The 27,755-nt window shown below is 48.0% G+C and overlaps 1 protein-coding gene across 1 annotated transcript in view; it reads right to left on the reverse strand.

The window, feature by feature from the left end:
• Positions 1-27,755, reverse strand: part of LOC126543573 (uncharacterized) — a 92,069-nt gene that overhangs the window by 39,987 nt on the left and 24,327 nt on the right. The window contains exons 2-3 of the mRNA XM_055062409.2: positions 13,245-13,329; positions 2,905-2,955 (exon numbers count right to left, since the gene is read on the reverse strand). Coding sequence (XP_054918384.2) covers positions 2,905-2,955; positions 13,245-13,329 — 136 coding nt within the window. The remainder of the gene's footprint in view (positions 1-2,904; positions 2,956-13,244; positions 13,330-27,755) is intronic.

Raw genomic sequence — 27,755 nt, forward strand, 5'->3', positions numbered from 1 at the left:
GCGCATGCTGTATTTGTTGCCAACCATTTCAATCGATCGATCGATCGATCGATTGATCGATCGATCAATCAATCAATCAATCAATCAATCAATCAATCAATCAATCAATCGATTGATCGATCAATCAATCAATCAATCAATCAATCAATCAATCAATCAATCAATCAATCAATGTTTTGAGCTTTCGCGGCAGGCGGCAGGAACTCCATGCAATAATTAATTCTCGTGCATTCAGGCTGCGATTCCGATGCTTTCTTTTACTAATCAATTTCTTCAAAGAATGGATATCAGTCTCGACAGGGGAACAGCGCCAAAGGACGAAGGACAAGAAGGGGAACACACACCAGCGCTGGTGTGTGTTCCCCTTCTTGTCCTTCGTCCTTTGGCGCTGTTCCCCTGTTGAGTATGTACCGACTAGCCCAAGCCGCTATACGATGTCGCAGTGCATCAGGTTTGGCCCGTTCCTTTGATGGCCTCTCTTGGTGTGAGGACGGCGATTCTTTTACGTAGTGTGCTGTCTTTTTCACATACGGATGCCTACAGCGACTGCTTACTGTACGCAGATTAAGGCTAACTGCTTGAATCATACGTTTACGAGGTTACTGGTATATTTATTTGTACATTTAATTTTCCATTCCTTTTCACCTGCTTTATTAGATGCTAAAGATTAACGTACCTGTAGCGACCCCTGCACCTCCAGCCTCCCATTCTTCAACCATGTCTAAAGCAACCTACCTTCTCGCTTATCACCATCTGATAAACAACAAACATGTTTGCTCTAGGCTTTGCGCTAACTGTACCCGCATGAGATTGAGGAAGAAGGACGCATCGCTAAAGTGAACAGACACATCTGCGCTCAGCGCGCGCCTGTTCGTGACTAGTACTCGTCAGCGGTGCCCGGAAAGAAGTCATTGCGGCCTCTTCGGACGGAGCTCCTTCCTTTCCTTTCACTCCCCCCCTCCCCCCTCTATACGCACGTGTCGTTACTTTTCTTTTTCCGTTTCCTTTACCGCGTTTCGATCAGTTCAGCACACGCCGGCCGAAGCGACATTGATGTTGTTCTAGACACACCCAGCGAAATGGAAATAAGAAACAGCAAGCGATAAGGAGTCCTTCCTCCCCCTCATCCCGTCCAGTAATAAGGCCTGACGAACTCTATTTCCTTATGGTCACGCCCTTAACGAGCCGCGCGGGACCGAGGCCGTGCGTATAACGGTTCGGCGACCACCTTTGCCCTTCAATTACGTTCTCTTTTTGTTCTGTGCTTCGCCTATAGCTTTTATAATGCGGACAGTATTCAGTCATCTCGCTTGCCCTTCCGTTTATTTTTTCTTCTCGCTTCTTATCAGATTGTAGGCGACATCTTCTGGGATTCCTTGATGAGATCATGCTGTGTAAGCACAAATCTGCCAGTAATGGAGAGTCAACAGGCTTCAGAAAGCAGCGCTGTGTGTGTGTGCTTTTGAAACTTCATTCAGGAGTCTGTATAACGAGTGTCGTACTCTTGAACCCACCAGCAATCGAAACCGCCCTGAAAGCTTTGATATATATGAGACTATAGCGGGGCTTTACTAATTTGCTGCACGTCTTGTATTCATTGTCCCTTTGTAAAAATAAAGAAAATCTCGGGGCATTTTTGTATCTGTACCTGTTGGTGCCAGTGCCCTTTATTTTATTCTTTAAAAGAACGTGTGCTTGTTTCATTATTGCACTTTACTGCAGCAATGAAACTGAGTGAATGAGCATTACCGCATTAATCATGTTTGTCTAAGCGTGTCTTTTCCAATTACGTTTCATTGTATTGACGCGTGTAGTCCGCAAGAAATAGTATAATGTCATCCCTTTGTTATCGCACGTTATCTTCTACTTACAAAACAAGACGGTCACTTGAATTAATTTTCTGTGTGCGAACAAGATAAGCGTCACTTCGGAGCCAACGCTTCCACAAGGGTAGACTCCTATGTTTCTCTACACATCACAAATTTTCCTGCGGAGAATATCGAATAACCAGAAGCGAGCCATTGTAGTGTCTGAAAGACTCTGGTGACGCTTTTAACCTCTCAGTTTGTAACACAGTTCCCAATTAGCTCTATCCCACATATCTGAAGAAAAAAAATAAAAGAAAACCAGAAGCGAGCCAATATAGTGTCTGAAAGACTCAGGTGACGCTTTTAACCTCTCAGTTTTTAACACATTTCCCAATTAGCTCTATCCCACATATCTGAAAAAAAAAGAAGGACGCTGCAGGAAATGCAGCGTACCTTTAAAGAAGGTGAAAGAAACGAATGTGCATTCAGCTGTACGCGAGCGTTATTGTGTACCGTTCACGTCGCGACAACGCAGGCGGTAAGCAGGGAGTGCGAACATCGCGAGCATCATGTAACCACGGTGGGGTCAGGTTACGTCGCTACCGCACAAAAGCGTGCACGCGTAAAAAAAAAAAAAAAAGCGAGGGGACGTTATCCGGCTATCCCGTTTCCAGCGGTTTTAAGAATAATAATAATAACTGCATAACGGAAGATCTCGATCAAGTCTAAGCTATACAAATTCGTAGTGGCATCTCGCCTCAAGTGCTTTCAGCCCGAAAACGCAGCCGTGACAACACTTTATATGTGTGTGTATAGGGGCTGGGAGGTGGAGGGGGGCGGTGAGGCTAAAGTGCAGCAGCAGTTTTCAGCTTAGGTTTCCAGATTGTAACTCACGTTGGCGGGCGCCGCGGCGGATGCTTTCAGAAGAAGCACTAAGTGCATATCCGCGTTTTTGCATCCCTTTCCTGCTTATTATTTGTTTTTCTGCTGGTAGATGTGTTATTTAGTCAGAACACAGTGCCTTTTTCTTTTCCCCGATGCATGGTTCTTGGTGAACCCTCAGTATATATTATAAAAGAAAGACAAGTTCACTTACCGGTGTCGTTGGCGATGTAAAAAGCAGCCCTCTTCTTGATTGTCAGAGCTCCTGCGAGACGAGAGAGAGAAAGAGAGAAACGAAAAGAAAGAAATAAGAAAACGAGCCTGCTTAAGACAGAAAACAGACTGCTTGGTTGTTCCTTGGTTGCCGATTTAAAACGATTTCACTGCATCCATCATAATGCCTGACAGATAAAGATCTTCTGTCTGTTCTTGTTTCTGTTTTCTTCTTTAGAATTTTAGGATTTTTTCGTTTTCTGGTTGTAATCAGCGGGTGTCTAAAGTCTTCTAAAAAGTTCGTGACCAATTGAAGCGAGTAGACTCTAAAGCGCCGGTATATTTTGGCTTCTTTTCTGCCCTGCTTTAATTTCTACCTGCTCGTTCGAACGGTATTGTGGGGGAAATTTAAGCTGGGGGAGAAAGTTGCAATCAATCAATCAATCAATCAATCAATCAATCAATCAATCAATCAATCAATCAATCAATCAATCAATCAATCAATCAATCAATCAATCAATCAATCAATCAATCAATCAATCAATCAATTGTTCTAAATTATATTTTCTAACAGCGCGGACCCTAATAAAAGAACTAAGATCTGTATGACACGTTGTACAGTCGGTAATATATTTAAAGGAATGGTTGGAGAAAGGTAAGCTAACCGATGAAGTTCACACTGCCGAGAAATGAGACAATATGAGCTAGATGTTCTAATTTAAACCTTAATAAAATAATTAAATTTTGGCGTTTCACGCGCCGAAACCAAGATCTAATTATTTGGCACTCCGTAGAAAGGTTCTCCGGATTAACTATTTTTTCTCTCCTCTGGGGATCTTTAACGTGCACCCAATGCACGGTACACGGGCGCCTTTTCCTTTCTTTTTTTCTTTTTGCTTTCGCCCCCCGTCGGTATGTGGACCACTGCGGCTGGGATTGAACCCGCGCCCTCGAGCTCATAAGCGCAATGCCATAGCCACTGGGCGACCGATGCGGGTCCAATCTAAAGTGTACTAACAGGAGAGCTCGTACCAGCGTAGCAACGACCGTTAAGTCCTTCATAACCTTGACAGTGGGTTACTTACGACTTCAGGGGGAAACAAACAAACAAACAAACAAACAAACAAACAAGCAAGCAAACAAACAAACAAACAAACAAACAAACAAACAAACAAACAAACAAACAAACAAACAAACACAATCTTTTAATCATCCGCTGCGTGTCCAGCAGTGCAAGTTAACGAAGTTGCGAGCTGTTCTTTTCTCGATTTTGCACATGAACCGTCATCGCAGTCACTCAGTCTCTAGTTTGCGGCCAGTAAATTCAAAGATCCAGCGAAATGTGCCCGTAACGCGTAGAAGCCGACGAGTCAGCTATTCGGGAACGCCAAGCCCGAGTAGTCGAGTGCATCATATCGGATCATCTAGAAAATATAACTCATTTATCCCGACGTGGGATCTTTATCTCCTAAAGGGGTGATATCACTGCAGTTATATTTTATTTATTTTTTTAATTTTATTTAGTACATACTGCAGACCTTTCGGTCCAAGCAGAGGGGCAATAGACATCTCGACACTATTATGCGATATGTGTGGAAACAGTCCTGAGTGGTCTCGACGTAATCCTCGGCTCCCCACTACTCGAACTCCCACGACAGGCAAGCGAAAGAGCCCCGATAGCATTATCTGCTGGGAAATGCAAGCGCCGTAACGTAATATGCTTCTAAGTCGATATACGGTATTGTACAAATTCGCTCAGCTCCGTCGAGCATTGCGAACAAAATACGTCTCAAAGGAGCGGTTTATTTTTCCATCCGTCTTCAATCTTCGCCCGTCAGTTGCACTTACCGTGAATACGCAGCAAAGCAGGAAGGAACAAATACGAATCCATCATATATACATACCCTCCCGCCCCTCCCTGTCTCAGGGCTTACATATTTAACTCATCAATCGCCTTACCGGCCAGAGCGGCCTTGCACGGCATAATTCAATTGCCCAGGGCGCGTTCCATTTCTCTTTATTTCTGCGTCACTTTATGGTCTGTTCCTTGTCGCCCAAATCCGTCTTCGCTGAGCGGCGGAAGTATGGAGCACGCCGATGGTGCAAGAACGTAGGAGCCATCGAGCAACCGCGCGCTGAGTGCGTCATCAAAAATTGAGCCGCCGCGCGTGGAACTGCGAGACGGAACGTGAGGCCACAGAGTTGCGCGCAGGTGAGTGGGCACGCTTGCCGCTGGGAGATGAGAGAGATGCGGAAAAAAGAAATTGAATTGGGTTGGAGTGCACGCGGCAGGCATTGCCAAGTCCTGACTCTGAGCTTACCACTGTCGTTGAAAAAAAAAAATTTACAATCATTGTGTTCTACCGGTGCTAACATGTGGGGCAGAAACTAGGAGGTTAACAAAGAAGCTCGAGAGCAAGTACCGAGCAAAGAGCGATGGAACGAAACATGTTAGGGGATAACATTGAGAGACAGGAAGAGAGCAGTGTGGATCAGACAGATAGTGGGGATAGCCGATATTTTAGTTGAAAAAAAGAAGGGAAAAAATATGAGCTGGGCAGGCCGTGTAATGCATAGGTCAGATAAACGGTGGAGCATTAGAGTTACAGAATGGTTGCCGACGGAAGAGAAGCGCAGTCGACGGTGGCAGAAAATTAGGTGGGATGTAGAAGAGAGAGAGAATAAAGAGGAAAGGCAGGGATGTTAACCAGATATGAGTCTCCGGTTTGCTACCCTACACTGGGGAAATTCGGAAATTTGCAGCAGCAAGTTAGAATCAGCTAGCGCTAGACAGGGGTCATCGGAGATCGCTGGAACAGGGCGTCGTCTTGCAGCGGTAATAAAAATAGGCTGATGATGACGATGACGAAGCTGACTTTAATGGTGTTGAGCGAAAAATATAATTATGCAGATTACACCCCCCCCCCCCCCACACACACACACAGACATACACACGTCCACAGGCCACTGTCGCAGCTTCAAGAGAACCGAGAGAACCAGTATGAACGCGTCATATCATGTTACTCTCGTAAACTGGAGTAGCAAGCTGTAGGCGTGTGGCCAGGAAAACATTTCCCGCATCCAGCGAAGCAGTTCGCCTATACACACCACGCAAATTCGCACAGCGGCTCATGCTGGGCTCGGAAGCACCGAGCGGTATACACTGCCGGATGCGACGCATATTTTTGCCATGCATAGGGAGTCCACTGCTAACCAGTCGTACGGCACCCGCTTCGCCTTATATCGACGATGCTGCACGCAAACCGCCCGCTAAAAATACGACGCATCAGCATCGCCGGGATTCGTCGAGACGCTCACGCGGTCGTCTTCGACGCCGTCTCGACGGGCAATGCTATAACAAGTCGCGGCCTTGCCAAGTCGAAGGGAGGGAACTGAGGCTCATTACCGGAACCGCCGCGCGCGACCGCTAATGAGATCTAGGGGGAACGTACGCCGTGATGGGCAAAGAGTATAGTACATATATACGGCGGTGCGCGCGCTCTTCTTCTCGACGACGCGTCTCGGGAACTCTCTCGCGTGCGCTTTGGATCGCGCAGGCGGTGGGTGGGGCGGGCGCGGCCCCGGGGTAATCACGTGCCGTTCGCAATTAGGGACGAGAGCCTCGCGCTAGATGCTGCGCGCCTTAGGAGGATGAGGAGGAGCAGACTTGCCGGCGGAATCGTGCGCTTGGCGGGCGTCGCCTTCTGTCGCCAGTAGTTAGGGATATGGGCCGGAACCGAGCGGATTCTCGGCTCTTGACACTTATCGCGATGAAGACGAAGGGATGCGGGCCATTCCGACCCTTCCTTCCCTGGCCCCGGGTGTGCCGCCGCCGCATATACGTCTGCTTAACGCAGCGTCTGCTGAGACTGCGATGCTGTTGCCGAGGTTATATACGTCTGTTGGTCGTCTGCTCCCCTAACGACTATCTTACGTCGTTTTTTCTTTCTTTATGGCTCGGTTGTCGCATGAAAGAAAGCCTGTTAGTGAACGCTGGCTGAGCATCCTCATGGCACGCCTCATTGATCAGGTAAATTATCCGTGAGGGAGACGGACGCCACGTCGCGTCGGGGCCGTGCGCATGCATGAGGACGGGGGGAGAAGTGATAAAGCATATCGCGCCTGCAGCATCCGTATGGCAGATCGTTGCGCATGCACGATAATATGGACGGCGCATTGATGACTCTTATACTAGATAGCGTGCGTGGTTGTCTCTCCACTTTATTCCGCCAATTCCCTACCCATCTTCCCGCACCCTAGCCTAGGCCACAGGGCCATCTCTTTATTGCACAAAATTCATTCATTCATTCATTCATTCATTCATTCATTCATTCATTCATTCATTCATTCATTCATTCATTCATTCCGCCTTATTTGACACTGGGCGAGGGACGCTAAACAAGGATGACTGGCAGTATATATGTATGAGGTGCAGCTAACTGTAGTGGTCGCTAAGCGCTCACTCCTGTCTCTTTGCTGGAGCAGGCTAATTTGTCACTGACGTATGGTCATTAGGACGCAAGTTTGTCAAAAGAACTACGCACTGCCATTTATATATATATATATATATATTGCACCAGTGTCGTGCACTCGTGAAGTGGCGCACTTATTTATTAACAGACTAAGGAGCTCACGTTAGGCAGGACCTTAAATGCGAGTTCGTTTTTTAAAAACTTTCCTTGTTCTCCGTATACCGGCGTCTCCTGGGAACGTATTATTCGCGACGGCTTACGAATAGCGTGTACACGCAAGGCGACGCACAGAAGTTGACGACTAGAAGGATTTGTTTAACGTCCTTGATGTCTATCGTGCAGTCATCGACCCGCGGCGCCACCATTTCGAAGTATGCTGCGGCTACTGCGGAAATTGGGCCAGAAAACCGAGTTGCGCTCGTGATTAGGTTTAACCCTCGAGAACAAAAAAAGAAAGAAAAACTGATCGAAAACGCGTATGCCCGGGACATGTACCGAAGAAAAGAAAAAAAAAAAGCAGAGACGGCATGCTCCGTCTGGTCACACAAGGACGCCTTTTAACGATCAAGATGCGAAGAACTGGTGCCGCGCTCGTGTCCACGCTTTCTTTTCGATAAGCTCACAACCCGCGGCGTGACTTTCGCAAGAACATATCTTAAGCGCGGGCGAACAGGCCGGCAGACAGACATCGAGCGCGACGCGTAAGAATTAGGCTGACCCAGCTATCAGCTTGATACACTAAGTCCCCCATCCATACGCGTACGGAGGTGGGTCTGCATAACGCATATAATAAAAAAAAAGGACAACGGTGCGTGGTCTCTTCGAGACGCGGTGTCCGAATCGAGCGAAGCGGTCGGCAATCTGGAAGCCATCGACGGTGACCCGTACAGTGGACCAGCCTACAGGGCAAAGAAGCGAGAGCGTTTTAAAAGCGGTACGGCTTCGGGCGTGAAGTGTCGTCGCGAAAGGTACAAAAAGAAAAAGAAAGCTGGTAAAATTGAGCGAGATCGGAATCGTAATTTCAGGAGCGTAGAAGGGAGTGAAAGAGGCGACGGAGGTGCCACAACTCTTCCCCCCCTCCCCCCGCACCCCCCCCCCAAAAAAAAAATTACAGGCACGCGTGTAGACAGGCAGAGGACGCAAGAAGACGGGCAGGCTTGTTAGTGCGTGCGCGGGACGGGCAAAGTGGCAGGGTGAGGGGCGTGGAGTGGGCACACCGTTGGCGTACCGTTCTAAACTGCGGAGCACGATCCGTGTTCGTTTTAAAAAAACTGGCCGCGCAGGCCTTGAGCGAGATCATGCGATTCGCGCCACCATAGGAAGCCAAGCGGCCCGAGTCGACAGTCTTGCTTTTCGCTCCAGTTTCTTCTTTCTTTTTCTCCCCTCGTCCTCCTCCCTCACTCACTTTTGCTATTACCCATCGGCGCGCGGCCCGATAATGCGGGGATTCGCGTCGAGGCCGACTTCCTTGAAGCCAGCTTCAAGGTCGTCGCGTCGTCTCTGCTCCTCGCATTGCTTTGCGAGAGATCGAGAACGTGTCGAAGACGGCGGGTCAAAACAAGCGAAGAAGAAGAAAGCGAACTCGGCGAACATTCCGATCGGCTCCCGTTCGATTGCGAGAAGCGGCGGGGTTCTTCTAAGTGCCACCGCGACTGGCATTCCGCTGTTTTCTTTTCGGACGTGTGTGCGAGACGGGACCGGGTAGCAGCGCAGAGACGTAGCGCGAGTCTATAAATATCTAGCAGCCTCTCGGTGAGTATGTTTGTCCAACTCTTATAGCGGTGCAGAGGCGCTGTAGTAGGTTGTTCAACTTTCGATAACACGCAGACCAACCTGCTGGCACTAGCGGTTTTAAGTGCAGAAGAAAGGGGGAGGGGACGGAGGGGGGGGGGGGGGGGGGTTCAAGGCAGGCCTGCCAACGTCCGCACAACCTCCCCTCTGACCACCACGCTGCAGTCCTTTCCCCACACCTTTCATCCTGGGACTGCAGTCTCCACGTTTCCCGTCACCCTCTGCGACAGCTTTCTCGACAGAATAGCAAGCAGTCGAGCTTTCATTTTCGTTTTCCCAACTTTCTCACCCTCATCTATTCCTACTATCGACTGCAGAGTCATTTTCATGGACTACGCGGCGGTCGCAGATAAACTCTACGGCTATTTTAAGGGCGCCGGCAGCAAGCAGCCGGAGAAGAAGTCCCAATTTCGCCCCCTTTGCCGCCGAATGCTGTCCGCATCCTGGGGCCGAAACCATTCGTCGTACGTAAATAAAAGCGCGCACGTAAGAACTCCGCCGAAATGGACTCCGAGTGTGACTCCGAAGTGCGTCCGTCCTTCAACGCCAAAGCTTTCCTTTTTTCACGCTATCATTGTTACTGTTGCTTGCTACTGTTGTTGTTGTTGCTTCTCTGCGTATCTCTCGGGGCTACTATTGTGGACTGACCATTTACTCGAGAAACCTCGAAATAAGAGAGAGAGAGAGAGAGAGAGAGAGAGAAAGAGAGAGGGTGGGTGGGTGGGGGAGGGAACGGAAGGCCGTACGGCGAGGAAGCCATTCTTGACTGTCGTCAAACGCTGCCACTAGCTGTTATTACACGCGGGCTTCGGGAAAGCCCGGCGCCAGGCCGTAAATCTTTCCTTTCATAGGGGCCGGCTTAAGAACTGCGACAGTCTCGGCCTGGGCAAAGCAAGCAAAGCGTGCTCTGGCCGTCTCGCTAGATCCGTGCAGCGCGTCGATAGCTATAGCTGGCTTTCACGGCGCATTCGGCATGTCACAGGCGGAATCCGGAGATAAAGGCTGTTTTTCACGTAATAAAGGTTCGTGATAGGCCAGTGCGATGACCACCTTACCGTCGGTTGTCGCGATTGTCTGCATAACGAAAGCTGTCTGATTACGTCATGCGTTCTCGCCGTACAAACAGCTTTGCGAATTCGGCTCCCGACTGAATGCTATTAGTTTCAGCTTTGGCCAGCGCTGCACGGTATTAAAGCTCTCCTTTCTGTATTTATTTCAACCGAAGACCGGCCCGTATATAGACCTTGGCTAATGGATACTCATTGATCCTTACATTATACCTGCCAGTCTAAAAGTTTGTCGCTTGTACACTATTGTACTTGGGTTAGCTTCGCGTGCTTGATGCGCATGCATCTTCCATTCGCATTGCGTGTCGTAGCGAAGGATAAAGTTGAAATTAACGAGGGGTACGTCGGCGCGTGGCGGAAATTGCGTCGCGATTCTGGAGTCTAATGTATGCGTTTAGCCGGGCTGAAAGAGAAGACCTAGGTGGTGGGAAGGTGCGTACGAAAAATGAAACGCGGCGCGGCAATTTCGGTTCAGACATTAGAGTCCATGACACATTTTAGCGCTAAAAGACTGGATGGGGTACACACATTTGTATAGTAAATCGACTTATATAGCCGTCTGTATTACCTTTACAAATGGGCGGATGACCGGCTCTGCTTTGTACGGAATTTCGCAAAGCGGCAGCAAACGGTTCCTGTAAATATCCGCACTGCAAGAAATACGCTCCTTCTAGCGCATAATTACTTTATTAAAGCTAAGCTTTCTTCGCCTTCCTTCGCGGGATTAGGCGCTTATCTGCTCGACCGGTTTCTCAACGAGTAAGGTGGGCCGATCCTGGAGATGAGGTAATTAATGAAGGCGGCGCCGATCCCTGAGACCGTGTTATTCGCGGTAGCGTGGGGTCACGTGGTGGAGCCACCGCGTACCGGGCCACTCTTTCTCAGCCCGGATGTTTGGCACGCACTTTCTTACATCGTCCTTATGTTAAGTGGTTTACATGAAACGCCGCTCAAAGAAATTACAGCGGAATTGAAAGAAGCTCATGCTGTCTTTGATGGCTTCTACCGGCAATTTTTTTTTTTTGTGTGTGTGGCTGCGTCGACACGGCGTCGGCGTCTGCTAACTGTTATCGGGGCGCTGTTATCAAGGCCTAAATGGGTATTGTAGGCCATCCGCTGATGTCGGCAACGTCGTAGGGAATTGATTTTGAGCTTGATCACGGTGCGGTCGTCGAGCAACGTTGTAGGCACGGACTCCTGGAGGCGCAATGCCTGCATGGTGCCGGATAAGAAATTCGATATGGTTTTCCTAAACCGTCGGGCGCCGACGACGAAGTGCCCGAGAATGGCCTCTCTGTGTACCAACCAACTGCATATGTCTCAGTAAACTACATCGCGACGAAGTACGTTATCACTTCGCATTAAGAAGAGAAAGCGCATACGCACGATCACATCGACGTGCACACAGACGCCGCAACTCGCGGAGCTATCGATCTTCGCGATAGAAAGGCAATATTTATGCGCCCTGCGCTTTGGTTAGACGCGTTAGCGAAGTCAACCGTAACCATGTAGGCTGTTATCAAGAGCGGGCATCACTGTCATAAAGAGGAAAGCACACGCCCTATGCGTTTGCGTGCCTGGGACAATCGAGATACGACCGTCATTATTCGTCGGTAGCGCTTATCCTCCTCTCACTATAGTGCCGAAGCTGCAAGTCGCCTCGGACGAAAAGCTGCCTGAGTCGCCTCTACCGATGTTCAGACTCAGACAGTGTCAGTGTTTATCAACGGTCAGAATTTTATCAACGTCCGCCAATGCGCGTCGCGACAGAACTGCTGCACAAAAAAAAAAAAAAGGGAGAGAGATAGAAGGAGAGAGAGAGAGAAGAAATAAAGTGGGTGGGAGTGGAGGAAGGAAACCTGGGAGGGGGGAGGGGAGGCCAGCAGTTTCCAAGCACGGCGTGCAGGACGCGCTACGTTCCAAGTGCTATCGATGGTTAATGAACGTGAATAATGTATTTCCACAGCAATAACAAAACAAAGAAAAGACAAGAAAAAAGAAAAAGTTTATTGCTCCGCCCTCTGGTAATCATCGAAATGCATCGTAAGCTTTTAATTCTTCCTGAACTATACAACCATGCGGGGTGAATGGTAATCATATCAGCCTTCACTATGCAAGTACAAAAGAAAGAAAATAAAATAAGGGCGGATGGGGGAGGGGCAGAACAGGGGTGGGGAGGCGAAAGTGTTCAACAAAACTAAAGCACTGCGCTCGACTTGCATCATTATGTTAACGCGAGCAAGAACTACCGTGGCCGCCTCGCAGTGAAAAACTGGCCGCAACCGCGGCGAGCTTTCTTTCGTGCGAATTTCGCTTGCCGGACGAGATTATATGGTGCAATGCATGCATAAATTCCACATCTTTAGGCATGTGGAACGAAGCTTTTGAGTGCGGAATAAACTGCATATTCCGGTGCATAAATCAGTGAGGTCTTTAATTCTCTGCTGCATCGTTTGCATGCCTGCCGTATTTTTGTTGTTGTTTTGTTTTTGTATTGCACTGACACCGCACAGCAGCACGATGCCTCGTTAAATAATGTAGTGTGACCCCTGGAGGGGCGCCTGTTTGAGTATCTGGATCCCCTCTGAAATATTGACGATCAGAAGCATAAGTGCGCAAGCATGCATATGTCATAATCTACGAGGCAAGGAACTCGCTTGGAGGCGAGAGTGCCGCAACACATGGAGCGACTCTCCCCCCCCCCCCCCCCGTCCCCTCCTCCTTCACCATTTGGCGCACTCATCCACTGAGTATATACAATCCTCCGTTGCGCCTCTGTAGGAACACACGCTCATTAACGCGTTCATCAGTCCACTAGCTCAACAAGCATCTCACAATACCAGCTCTTATTTCCCCTCGTATACTCACCGTATACTGCGTTCTTTGCTCGCAACTTCACACCAAACTTAACAATGATTTGCACAACAAACAAACAGACAAACAAACAAACAAAACAAGCGAACAAACAAACGACGGCAAAGAGAGAAGAAGGCATCTCGCGCAGCACTCACTGCTCTCGGCCAAGGGGATCAGACAGGCTGCCACCACTGCCGCCAAAATGAGCGCCACGGGCAAGGCCAGTCTCCGGGGGATCGCCTGCGTCCAGGAAGAAGAAGAGCGATTGTCACAGAGCCGCTCGGTGAGCTCGCGCTTCCCGAAATCAAAAGCTTCAATTTGCGAACGCGTTTCCAATACCGTATACGACAGTACAGCAACGGATGGAAAGAAAAAAAAAAACAGTAGTAAGAGTTAGCAGGGAAAAAAACAAAGAATCGTACTAATTATAGTCTTCTTCACAACCCGATTCATGGCCGATCCCTCAGAGTGGGCGGCGCCATTTCTCCAAGGAACGAGAAATGAAGAACGGACGCGCGAATATTGACGCTGCAGGTGAGGAAGCTGTTATAAGAGGCCAGCTGCAGCGTTACGAAGAAGGAGAAAAAGACAAAGAGAAGCGCGATGTCGTCGCACAAATGACTTTCCCCATTTCCCGGAGGGGGGGGGGGGATGGGGGAGGGCATCCTGAGATGGCGGCGCTGGGGGGAGCAGCCGGCGAAGCTGTTAGCGCGGCCGCCGACGCAGGCAGCCAAATTCGTTCGCCCGTACGCGCAGGGCGCGAAGCACGAGGCAGGCGCGTTTCGCGCGCGCCGTTTCGGCTTGTTTTGATAAAGCAAACCGAGACAAACGACGCCGCCCGTAACAACAATTTGCCGCCACTATTGCGTTTTCCTTCCTACTCCACCCCCCTCTTCTCTCTCTCTCTCTCTAGCGTTCACTTCGCTCGTTTTAACGCGGAATTGGGCACAGTTGGGCGAAACAATTTAAGGCGCCCTCGCATCTTACGCGCGCACACGTACGGATACGGCGAGTCTTATCCTTCAACATTGCCTATATGTATGTGTATACGTTTCAGTGTTGCGTCTTTCGCCAATTCTACGGTGCTGTTTAACTTTCGCTCCGCCTACCTAAATGAATCAATTGTACGAAGCAACGGATAAAACAGGGGGGAGAGGGGGATTTGTCGCGAACGTACATCTGGCGTTCCCATATGTTTCTGCGTCCCTGCGTATGTATGCGTTAGGCATAATTTCGTTTTGTATTAAAAAAAAATGTACTTTTTGCTTGCACGTGCCTGCGTTTCGGATGCTCGGAGTGTTGAAATTGCTTTGCTTCGATGGGAGCCGGGAATTCTCGCGCCCTGGTAAAACAAACTCGTTGTGTGCGAGCTTCGCGCGAATTTTGTACGAGCCCCCCACCAGCCTCCTCCAGCGTGTTTTTTTTTTCTTAGTTCACAGTTCACGCCCTCTAGTTCCGGTCTTCTATCCAATTTATATTCTCGTTCGACGACGCGGAAACGAGGAAAAAAAAGGAAATTTGAATTACTGCGGCAGCAACTTCGCGCTCGAAAGGTTCGAAAAAAAAAAGAACAAGGGGGGAAGAAATGAAAACGAAGAGGTTGCAGGAAAAAAAAAAAAAAAAGAGAGAGAACTACCTCGAGGCTTATTTTGCAGATCCGATAGGAAGGAACGCCGTTGAACCCATCTATACCCCGAAGTACGAAGACAGGGGATATATATATAGCTCGTATTTATCTAACATCGTCTTCAATTTACCGCCGCGTTGCCCGATTGCCGACAGTAATCGAGAACAAACGGGAGAGATGTACATGCAAATTTGGGAAGCAAATAACATACGTAGGGGAGAAAGAAAAGGGGAGGATCTGCTTCTGAAAATCGTTACTGTCGCCTCGCAAAAGCACGATTTTTTTTTTTTTACACCTGCGCAGAGTGATTATCTTATTAATCGCGCTTAACGTATTAATGAGAGACAGGAATTGTAGTGGAGGATTGCGAATTAATTTCGCTAAGGCTCGCGTTTGAACAGCGCCATTATGGGCAAACAGTGCTGCATTATAGTTAGGAGCGCTTTCTCGTCGTTCATGTTCGTTTTCTTCCGCTGTAAGTCTTGTGCAAAAGTATACTGCGCTGTTTCCAAATAATTAATTTTGACCACCTAGGTACTTTCTTTAACGGGCACCCAGAGCTCGCTGCTTGTATTCTGCACTAATCGGTATGGTGCCGCTATGCATTCAGTCAAGGAATCAAGCGAGTGACCCGGTCTTTCAGCATCAAAACGCCATGTTTCTACTGAGACGCTGCGAAGGTTTACCTGCGGAGATGAATCTGCAACCAAGTTCTACGTGCCCGCGGGTTCATCACAGGACCGAACACTAACTACGATCTTACTACCTAAACAAAACGACGTCGTGTTTCTTATTCCTCTTGATTATAGCGAAAACTGGATTTCTCTCTCAGGATTTGCTATGCGGGATCACTGGCGCTTTCGTTTCCGCATACTGAATCCACTGTACGCAAACGACACCATCTTTATTGTTCCACGCGAACAAAACAAGGCTGAGAGAGCTACGTTAAGAGCTTAAATGGAGATGAGGCAAGGTTTGAGTACGGGCTAGTTGGTATTCCATGGTATCAATCGTCACTTACAGCGCATACATAGACGGAGGACAAAAAAGGAACGACGTAGACAAGCGCTGATGAGGAAGTGTGTAGTACGATCGCACGGCTACCAAATCCTGTGCATTTCGCGCCCGAAAAGAAAGTGCTCCACTTGTGCTTCCAGTTCCCACACTGTACATACGAATGCGAATCATGCGCATGAAAATTAACGCGTTGAAATGGAGTAATTGAAATTACGTTTTCTACTCATTACTGAATAGCACTTGCACGAAAGGAAGCATCAGGTACGCCGTTGGGTTTTTCCGACATGTTTACTTCTGTTCCACTAGACAATGTTGCTGTTCTTAAAACTTTTTTTCTAAGCTCTTTTGCAGCACAGCAATGCCTTCTAGGATCAGATGACTTCCTTTTGGTTGTTTCTTTCTTTATTTGCTTTTCTTGCGATCATATTTTCGTTCTCTATCATTTCTAATTACAGACAAGCCTCGTTATAACGAAACGGGGTATAATGAAATAATGGATGTAAGGAAGTGAAATTCTCCTTTAAATACCCATAGGGAGTCATTGTGCGGTACACGCAATAATTAATGTAATCGATATAACGAACGGAATTCTGATGCCCCCTCCAAATTTGTCGTAACGAGGCTTTACTATATGCCTGTGTCAATGGCTAAGAGCTGGAACTCGAGTGAGACAGGAATTGCGCACCGCTTTCTCAACCATACACAAAAGTTCGTCGCGACATGCAATGAGCGGAGAAGTAAAGGCCATGTTTGCTAAAAGGTGCGTCCTTTAAAAACGACTTAAATGCGCTCGGAATGTCAGATGTGAGGGGATAAAAAAAAAAAAAAGAAAACGAAGCAGCATTTGGCTATGCTCTTTCAATCCTGTCGACCGTGGGTGTGTTCCAGTTCTGGCCAGCGCGAAAAACAGCCATTTTTTTACTGCTAAGATACCAACTTCGAGCTCAAGTAATGGGACGCATTTGGAAGTCGTCTCTGCAACTTGACGCCACCTCGCGTGGACAAAAAAAAAAGGAAGCTATGAAAAGCACACGTTATCGCTGCGTTTCAACACTTTACGTGCGCGAAGCTGTGAAAGAAATAAACGCAAAGCAGCTGATATTGATTTAAGTGCACACGAAAGCCTCATTATACGTTTTCTTACGCGCAAGCGACCTTTCCCGTCGAGTTTCCAAGCAATCCGCTTAGCCGCCATCTTGTTTGGACAGCAAATGTGCCATTAGCATTTTCTTGACTTCGACGTTTTCTTGCGAATTTCTTTTTGACGGCTCCTACGGAATTGGAACGAGACGGGCGCTGTCCGCTTATCTATTCAGGCGATTCTACTCAAGTATTGACACACGACCTGTGAGACACTGTGACAACATACAAGTGTAATCGAGAACTCCCGAACACAGGTATCATACATGTTCGCGAGCGTTACAATCGCTTGCGCTGGGGAAGGTTACTAACCGGGTCTATTCTGAAACTAATGTATTTGCTCGACGTCGACCCTGTGTTCGCCATGTTCAATGCACAATTTTTGATTGCTGTTGTTTATCATAACTTGTTATTCTTTTTCTGGACATAGTGGCGGCTGCATAGCGAGTATATGCGTTACCGTGTGAATATTTTATGACATGCTTAATCTATCGCAAAGTTTGTATGATGTAAACGTATATATATAGGGTGTGCTATGAGACGCTTTCTTCAACTATATAGACAAGCTGCAAAGCATGACGTCACGAAGACACGGTCAGCATTGTCATCACTTTCCGTGCAAGGAAAAGAAAAAGAAAGAAGAGAGAGAAAAGCCAGCGAACTCCAGCATCTCTAATTTTCTCTGAAAGCAGTATGCGTGGTCAAGTTCAAATGTCACTCTGCAAGGATTCATGTTCAAAGCGTCCACTAGCGAAGACGGAGAAAAATGCCAACGTTGCCTCCGGCTTTTCTTTTTCTTTCTTTCTTTTGCCTGCACTGTGTCTCTTTGCTTAGAAACATGTCAATTGTTTATCACAAGCAGCCATTAGTGAATGCATCTTGAGTTTAAAAGTCACGCACCTCTCGTTATCACCTGACACATCGTGGCTTCGGAACACGCTCGTGTTTCACACAAGGACACGCGGACTTTGATGACTACGCAAAAAGTGCAGCACGGCCCACTGTTAAAGTGAACACTAAGTTAATGTTCAGGTGCCGATTATAGCTATGTTTTTATACGATGACTTCGGCAATAGTGAGGCACCAACATAGACCTACCTAACAGGTCATACCGAACACCTTTCTTACTTCTTATTTTTTTCTATGAAGTGGATTACTCACACAAGATATGTTGCTTTCAATATCACTGAAGTGTTTCATTTAACACTGTACCATACTGGGTACGCATGCGAGCTCGATCCACTATTCTGAGCAAGTTCACATACGTGGCTAGCAAACAATAAGTAAGCAATAACAAGTAAGCAATAACAAAGCGGGCTCACTTTCACATGAAACCACCGGCCTAACTCTCGTGTCTAGAAAAAAAAAAAAGGAGCTCGCGGCTGTCTGTAAGAAAACAATTGTAGGAGTTAAAATTGCGAAAGCGTAACCACAGGAAGCGTTTAATGAGGCATATGAAGCGCTAGAATCACACCGTTTGTTCATCTGACAACAAAGAGCGGGCGTATGCCTGCTCGGTCATTACGAAGAAATTACGCGCTACGAAGCTAGGTCTTTGTGGCGAAATGGGCCATTTGGTGCGGTGAATATTGCCCGTGTATCACTGTTCCCAAAGCGTTGTTCCCTTCGCATACCCTTCCTGGCAGATATCTGTACCGGCGAAACCAGACAGAAAAAAAAAAGACAGAAATGTGTCAGACAAATGAACACACATGGGACACGTTTATTCCGATTAGCCGCTTGAAATGCGCGTACAATCGTAAAGTAAAGGCGTATTAACAAGAAAGCCACTTTATATTTCTAATTAAATTGGGGACACTGCTTCTGCTCGCGCACACACCAACGTACACAATGAAATTGTCGTTATAAGTGGCGCAGTAGAAGGAAGAAGCAATCGTGTACGCTCTATTAAATCGTGTTGCTCTGTTCGTTCGCGAAATTTCTAGGAAAAACTTGCATGTCTCCAACCTTTGCTAAGGAAGAGGTTTATCTTTGTGCGAAGGTTTACGAAGAAGTACTGATGACTTAGTGGGCTAAACTGTTGTGAGTAGTGTAGAAACAGCTCGAAAAATGGACTGAAAGAAGACGATGACAAACGGTGCGCCGTCTTGAAACTTTCGCGTCAGCGCACTGCCTGTCGTCGTCCTTGTTTTGCGCGCCGTTTTTTGGCGCCGTTTCTAGATATGAGCGCAGTAAAAGCACGTCGCATTCTCCGGAGTTTCCCGAGGGTCAGAGTTTGAGGAAAGTGGGTTGCGATAACGCTGGGGCAAGGCAATAGAGAGACTTCGTTCGATATACAAACCGCAGCAGCAAAGCGAAGAATGACGTCCCGCAGATCTTCCGTAGGAGCCAGTTGCAATGCCAATTTAGATGCACAGCCGAAGGCAGCAGCACTTGGATCCAATGGCGATATATATATATATATATATATATGTAGTGCTCTAAAATTAACCCTTTACACTTAGGTGTTTCAGCAATAACTGAAGCGTACATTTGTGCTTCCTTAAAGACATGTTCCTCTCTGTGGAAGTATCTCCTTTGCAACGACATAGGCCGGGGGGGAGGAGGGGGGTAGGGGGGCTCACTACATCGTCTCCCTTTTTCCCGCGTTTCTTGTCAGTGTAGTTTTACTCGGTTTGCTATTCTTCATATTTCTGATTTATCCGTTTTGATCCAACTTACAACTGTTAGGACGTCAGCGTTACGTCTGACAACGACAAATATGAAATCATCATCATCATCATCATGCTTAGGAGAGAAGGCGGGATCCCTTCGCTTATCCTCCGCACCCCAACGCACGAGTCCTGCATGCATGGCTGCTCGAACGCGCGCTCCGGCGACATACGTACACGCAACAGTGCCCCTCGCCAACGGCATAAACAACTGGCGCAAGTCTCTGTCCGCCAAATAGGAAGAGCGAGACCTTCCCTTTGGGCGCGCGCACCCGATCGCCTGGCGCGCTGCTCTCTGTATCGACTGACACCATCTCACCAAGGACGACGACGCAGCCGCTGGCTCTCGGGCATCGTTATATACGTATCCGATCTCGCCTCTCCTCTAGACTGCTTCTCTATAGCCGGACACTTTCTTTTCTCTTAGATGTCTTTTTCGCTCGTCCCTTTGCCATCATCTCTTCGTCGCGCGCGCGCGCGCGAGAGAGAGAGAGGTAACGGATGAGACGCGAGACGACAATGGGCCCTTCGCGTTGTCACACATACTGAATGACCGTCGCCGATCCCCGTGGCCACCGACGCAAGGCTCCGGATTGCCCATCGCCGGGCCACTTTGCGGAACCGTGCGCGGAGGAAAAGAGGCGAGAGCGGGGCGCGTGTGTGAGGAGAGACAATCGGAAGAACCCCAGAGAGCGCAGCGCGCCTGCGTCTTCGCGCGAATTCGATACTGATCACCCCACCTCTCTGTCCGCCTGCCCGTCTCTTTGTACGTGCGTGTGTGTTTCCGACGGAGACCACGGTGTATACGTGCGTACACTGTACGCCATTGTACCCTTGCTACGAGCGTCGGTGCAATGGATGATGGTGACGAGGAACCGGAAGGAAGTGAGGAACGAACGGATCCGCGTCCCCGTTCACTTGACCGTAGACTCGCTCGTCCACGAATATAGCGTGGCCGCGCGGCCCCTTGAGAGTGCGCGCTTGCGAGGCCCGCCCTTTTGTGGGGTGCACCGCGGTGGCGCTGGCGTGCCGTAATGACAGCGCAAACAGAGGAGTCTCGCGGCCACGCTGCTGAGAAACCTGGGTGTTCTCGACAGATTAGTGAAGCTACAGAGCCGGCGCAGTGTTCTCGACTGATCGCTCTTTCTTGGGGATGCCGATTTTGGTGCCAGTCGATGGGCTAAGCGATTGTAATAAGACTTCCGCGAGGCTCCTCCAGTGAGGCGCCGCGCGCTGGGCATCACGTCTCCCAAAAAGTGAGAGAGAGAGATAGAAAAGGATGCATAGAAAGTATCCTAGAAAGTGATCGCCACGTCGGAACTGAGGCTGCAATTCATTCTTGAGAAGAAACAGAACAACAGCTGGGATAGCGTTTTTACACGCTTCGGAGCAGCGACGTTCCCGTTGTTGTTTTATATCAGAGGCGGTGCACAACTATATACAACTGAGAGGAATTGCTTGAAAACAAGTGGTAAGCAAAACAGGGGTCAGCTCATTCTTATGGTGGTTGTCTAGCTCTATTGTTTAGGTGGTTGTTTAGCTTGACGCTAGTGTGTTTGCGGTATTATTGAAAACTAAATGAAAAAAGTAATCAAAATGAAAGACTAAGGAAACTTACGTGCGGCCTTAGAAGCTTAGGAGTTATCTGAATTCATATAGATCGTTTCTCATTAAAAGGGAAGGATGCTCGGGTAGGCAGGCTTGCCGCCACGAAGGTAAACTGTAAACTGTTTCTGTAAACGAAGATGCGCATTTATTGAACATAGCATAGCATTTCTTGATGAACCCCTATGTGGCATGTAATGCGACGGGCCGATTCCTATAAGGCAGTGCGAACCACAACGAGACCGAGTAATCTATGGTATAACTATAGCCAACTCGCCACGTGTCACGCTACAAGTAGAGCAACATAAAGAGCCAGCGCTCTATAACGGCAATTCAAAAATAAAAGAACGCACCAAAGGACCCGCAGCAGTCCCGACAAACTGTAGACGCACCGACGAATGTTAAACAAACCTAACCGCATTGGAGAAAAAAAAAAAAAAAACGCACGGTCAACGGGATGGGGGCATTCGCCGAGGATGCTGCCGTTTCGAAAACCACAAAGCTCGGAAGCAGGTGCTCAAGGTAGCCAGAAGGCTCAACAGTGTCATATTTTCTTATACTTCCTCAACGCATTTCGACATATGTTCAATCACTCCGCTTGCTTTCGGGACATGCGACTGCGCGGAAAACTCTAGTGTATAGACAAGGGCGTAAGAGGGCCGTCCCTTCGTTGCAGGACCGTTTGATGCTGCGCTCAGCATATGCTGCACAAGACCGCACCGAGCTGAGACAGAAAAGCCTTCCATCTACGGATTACATTCGTGCTCCGCGCGTCCGTATACACTATACTATAAAAATTCAGTCGCGCGCGGGACGCCTCGTATACCATGGACTATACGAGTGCGTCCATCCATCCGGCCAGTGCCTTTCTTTCTTTTTTTTTTTTGCTCCCGCGGGGGCTTTTCGGTCAACGACAGCAATGTCCAGCAACGCGAACGCGCGCCCACTCACTCGTATGGGAAAACAGCTATAGCCGAGTAGATTGTGAACAACAATGCGCCATTTCCTAAAGCGGAAAGGAGAAGAAGCAAATTTTTTCCCTTCGGGTGCGAGCACAAATCCTCGTTCCTCGCGCTCAACGGCCCTTAGGCGAATGGAACGACGACTTCTGTCGCGAGACCTCTCCATCCGGAACAAAAAGAACGGAAAAGCAAACAAACAAACAAACAAACAAACAAACAAACAAACAAACAAACAAACAAACAAACAAACAAACAAACCAAACAATGACGCGGGCAGCACAGCGAACTGAACACGTTTCCATTCAGAACCACGCGGAATAACTTCGTTCCTTACTATACTGTTCCTTCCATCTTTATTTCCGCTCTTACTTCCTTCATATCCTCCTCCCTTCGATGTGCTCACGCTTTTGCTGAAGGACGAGAACAAAACGATCAAAGGGAGAAAGAAATAATGGATTGCCATAAACGTAGAGAGCACTGTCCCCTTCAAAGTTCCGGAAAACGCGTTCTCGCAGCTCGCGAAGTTCTTTCAAGCCTCTCGCCGAGAGCCCGTCGGAGAAATAAATTAGTTTTTACTTGTTGAGGACCTATAAAGGCGTCGCGGCGGGCGGGGCGATTCCCGACGGACCGTTTTCGGGATGATAAATAGCCGGTCTCCTGCCGCAGGGCAGAAGGCTAAGGGAACGTATACTATGCGGGAAGTGTGTTGGAGACGCTGTCCGACCTTTAACTTTTCCAGGCCCTCCAGTATATGTAGCTTTCTTTTCGTTTTTGCCGTGCTTGTACAAAATGACTAGCAAGCAACAAGGCGAAGTGTTCTACCTCGCTAGACAAGGAAGCACAAGTGTGCGGTCTGGTAGTTTAATGTTCTTTTTGAATGTGTAGCGAACTCCTGTGCGCATGTTCTGTATTCACAACTGAACAAAACGCCATAGTAGAACCTCGTTGATACGTTTCCTTAAGAAATAAGAAAACGCGTTTTCCGGGTAAACGTATTATCCGATATCCCTTGCGGCAGCACTATACCGATCAGACAGAGATCTTCTCTCACACAAACATTTATTTAAAGTGAGGACAGAAAGTCAAGGAACTTATAAAAACCCGCTAAATAAAGTTGGCTATTGGTGCTTGGCGGCTAGACTGAAGTTTAAACCACTATATGCAGCTCGCCATTTCCATCAGACACCTACGCCGCATGCTCGCTGATAACAGCCTCTTTTCGAGCACTTGAAGCTCTATTTCAGTTCCCGCGCAGCCGTCTATATCGGAGTAACCGCGTAAGGTTTCTTTGTTCATGACATCGGAGGTCAGCGTAACCGCCGTCAACGGACGAGGCATTTACAGGCCGTATACCGTCCGGGAAGGGAAGCGTATGTCAAACAGCAACGCATCGACGAGGTTCTGCTAAACATGTACTTAACGAAACAGAGGTCAAGCGAGAGAAGCTGTGAATGCCTAGTTATATAAATCGTATTTCAGAGGTGGCAGCGCTAACGGAGCGAAGGCGCGACGCAGCCACCCATATCTTTCTTTTTTCTTTTTTTGCAAACAGCCAACACAAAGACAAACGAGCTATAGTCGGAGCCTTGCGTCAGAACGCATAGCGGATTCAGCGCAAACGCACACGGAACCATACATATTTCATACTCCTTCAAGACGAAGGGTCGACACGAAGAAGACGATGTGATGCACACGCGAATTCAGATGGCGCCTCCTCTGTAGTAGATATATAGTAGACTATAGTAGAGATATATAGTATATAGTAGATATATAGTAGAAACTAGTCCAGGACTTACTTTTGGAAATGCGGTTGTTTGCTTTAAATCAGGGGTACAATCAGGACTCGACGGGAACCAAAGGTCAATGGGTCGCCTCGCATTAGGCGCTCACGGGAAGACTACAAATGAAGCTGTGCAGGGTGATATGGGCTGGACTAGTTTTGAAGTGAGGGAAGCTCGCAGTAAACTTGAGTATGGAGAACGGCTGAGGAATATGGAAGAAAGTAAATGGGCTGGGAGAGTGTTCAGGTATCTGTACGGGAAAAACATTGATTCACAGTGGAGGAAAAGAACTAGGAAGCTTACCAGCAAGTATGCGGCCTGTAGGGTGGGCAACACAGCAACAAAGAAGGTCAAGCGGAAAGTCAGAGAGGCTGAAATAATCTTATGGGTGACGGCAATGGAAAAAAAAAAAAAAAAACCTGCCATGAGTAACTACTTAAGAGGAAAAAACGAAATCATGAGAAAAACAATTTATAATAACTCAAAGGGAAGCTCATTACTTTTCGAAGAGCGATCGAGATGCCTTAGAACACGCACCTATAAAGCGAGATATAAGAAGGAAGAAGAAGCATGTGCTTGCTGCGGTAAAGCTAGGGAAACGACGGAGCATGTTTTATTAGAATGCGAAGACGTCTACCCAGCGGTCGATTTAGGCACCACTGGCCTCCTTGAAGCCCTTGGGTTCAGCGGGAGCAGTGGTAAAGCAAACATGTCCGCAATAGGCATTAGTAAGAGGCGATTGGAGGATTGGTGGAAGAAAAGTTGTTGACGGAGACGTACAAAAGCACAGTTCGCAATAGGGGGTCAGAAAATTTTGGCGTGGTAATTAATAGTGTTTTTTTCTTTCTTCATTGTTTAACCTAGGTAGGACATTAAGCAGTATAATAACAAGAGCGTGGTGGCGCAACCCACCGCCCCGTTCCAAAGGGGACGCTCATAACATCCATCCATCCCATATATTAGCACTGTACCCTCCCCGTCTGTGCACACTCGACAAAGAGTGTAAGCTCCCATGGCTTTATTTTCCCGCCAAACCCGGTTTTCCCATGTTGATAAAGTAAAATCAGGAACGAAAAAAAAAAAAAAAAAAACTGATCGCACCACACTCAACGCGATCTTCACGGGCTAGCGCAGCACTTGAAAGAGACAGCGCGGCGGCTGCTCGGTACTTTCGATTCCCGCCTTCGCTTTCATTAGCCGCACGAAGAAGACACAAATACAGAATGAAGCACTGCTAAAAAGGGAGAGAGAGAGAGAGAGAGAGAATATGCGCAGGGTAATATGCGTAGGAAGTTCAGCAGTGAATGAAGTTGCCGCCGCGGAAGTGGCGATGCAGGCTATCTATTATTACGCCGATGGGGCAAGAGATAAGCAAACAGGCGGTGACAAAAGCTGCTGCTGCTGCCGCCGCCGCCACGTTCCTTCGGGAACAGTGCGGCACGCGACGTCCTTTTGAGGCTCCTTTTATTCTGCGTTTAATGAAATGAGCGTGACAAAGGAGATGCTCTCCAGCTCATTAAACAACACTTCTGAAACGAAAAACAAAAAACAAAATGCAAGTCACAAGCTACAGTGTCTGGATAGAAGATGAACAAGAAGAAAAGAACGAAGAAAGCAAATGTATCTTTTTTTTTCTTTCATTATCGCCCACTGAGCGTTCTCGACGTGTGTCCGCGCAGAGGAATTTCGCAACAAAGACAGGCTCTCGGAACGCCACGAGACCCGCCCGCGCACGTCGAGATATTGTGCACAACCCATCGATCTTGCCTGTGTGTGTTTGTGTGTGTGTGTGTGTGTTTTTTTTTTCTCACTAGATCAAAAAGGAAAACGCGAATGGCGCAGCGATTGATGACGTCGAACGAGAAAGAAACACACAAACGAAAAGGACAGAGAAAACTAAAACAAGAGAGAGAGAGAGAGAGAGAGGGAGAAAATGAGAGTGCCACGGTGTCCAGTCAATCGCCCGACGCCTGCAGCCGTTTTGTCCGAGCAGGCGAACACTGAAAGCGCGCGAACGCAGGCCTCTCGCTTTGACGGAGAGGCCGAGCTATGCGTGCCGGTGAAATTGATCGCTCACGGTTGTTGTTGCTCAACAGCTCGACCGAAGAGTTCAAAAGAGCGCAAATGCAGCTCGCCCCCCCCCCCCCCCCCCCCCACCCCACCCACCCTACCACTTTTGTAGATTTTGTATCGAAGTCAGTGTAATAGTACACACGTTAGTTCAGAGAACAATTGAGATGGGCGAAGGCGATTCAGTGAGGGAGGGTTGTCGAATGGAGAGAGAAAAAAAAATCAAGAAAGCTTAGGAGATATTCATGAAATCCTTGCTTTTCTGGCAAACGAAGCACGGCGAGCGCTTTATACAAGGTATAGAGACGCATTTCTATGAAAAGGTTAACTCGGCGGCATCCCACTCCGCCATCTCCCTCCCAGTTGTGCAGTTATGTGGAGTGCTTGTTAGGAAGAGTTATCGCTGTCACATTTATTTTTGCTTTTGTGCTGAACTTATCGTTAGAAAGAAAGAGAGTGAGAAACGGCGGGCCTACAAGAAAGCAATGTTTGTCAAAGGATTTCAAAAAGAGAGAGAGAAAAAAAGAGAAAACTTCGGAGTTAGCGTTTCAGCGAGACGGAAAGCTCATACAGGTGAAAGGCTTTTTTCTCCGCTGTTCTTTCTCTTTCGCTCTGTCTGCTTGACTAACGGTGGCTTGTCGCACAGACCGAAGTGAAACAAAAAGAAAAGCGTGTTGTGTAAACAGAACGAAGCTGCATGTAAAGAGAGGCCGGCGAGAGAGAAATAAGACCAAATAAAAATAATCGAGAAAGGCTAAAAAAAGTTGGTACGATTATTCGATGATGACATGGAACGAAGAATTAAAAAAAAGTGCCAGACACGTATGGTGAAATCTAGGAAAGGTATTAGCATGCGCAACCACTGAACGGAACTGTATACTGCTGTATACTGCTGTACACTGAACTGTATACGCCTACAATTCGGCCAGCTGCACAGTTAGCTCACGGACCCGCCGTGGTTGCTCAGTGGCTATGGTGTTGGGCTGCTGAGCACGAGATCGCGGGATCGAATCCCGGCTACGGCAGCCGCATTTCGATGGGGGCGAAATGCGAAAACACCCGTGTACTTAGATTTAGGTGCACGTTAAAGAACCCCAGGTGGTCGAAATTTCTGGAGCCCTCGACTACGGCGTGCCTCATAATCAGGAAGTGGTTCTGGCACGTAATTTAATTTAATTTAACAGTTAGCTCACGGAGGACACTTTTTCGAGCACGGACACGATGGCGCATGCAAACCACACTCGACTAACTAAATCGGTGAAATTCCGCAAGGAAAAGTTAACACCGGTGGGTGGGGTAACACATTTAGATGTCGCGGTTATGAGTGATGATGTGGCCTAACTTCATTACAGAAAATCAAATTCTGGGGTTCTACGTGCCAAAAAAAAAAAAAAAAGGAACACGCATGTCTGGTGAGGCACATTGTAGCGGGGAAACTCCGGATTCATTTTGAAGACCTTATAGATACGTGCAGCTAAATCTAAGTGAACGAGCGCTTTTCTTGGATTTCACCCCCAATCGAAATGAGCCCGGCGCCCTCCGGATCGAACCCGCCACCTCGAATTTCGCTGCGGAACGTCACAGCCACTGGGCAGCCGCGGCGAGTCTGTAACTTCATTCTTTAGTAAAACCGGACCTCCCAAAATTTCGCGGGGGAAGAAAAGAGCGCGTTTCTGTCGCAATTAATTATCTCCTAAAGGCGGCCATTACTCGCAACAACAGATCGCAGAGTAACGTTAACTACACTTTATCTCACGAGTCGTTCGCAGCGCTGCCGTAACGATGCAGGAGG

The sequence above is a fragment of the Dermacentor andersoni genome, chromosome 3 (genome assembly GCF_023375885.2).
Source record: "Dermacentor andersoni chromosome 3, qqDerAnde1_hic_scaffold, whole genome shotgun sequence".
In the NCBI taxonomy this organism is placed as follows: Eukaryota; Metazoa; Arthropoda; class Arachnida; order Ixodida; family Ixodidae; genus Dermacentor; species Dermacentor andersoni.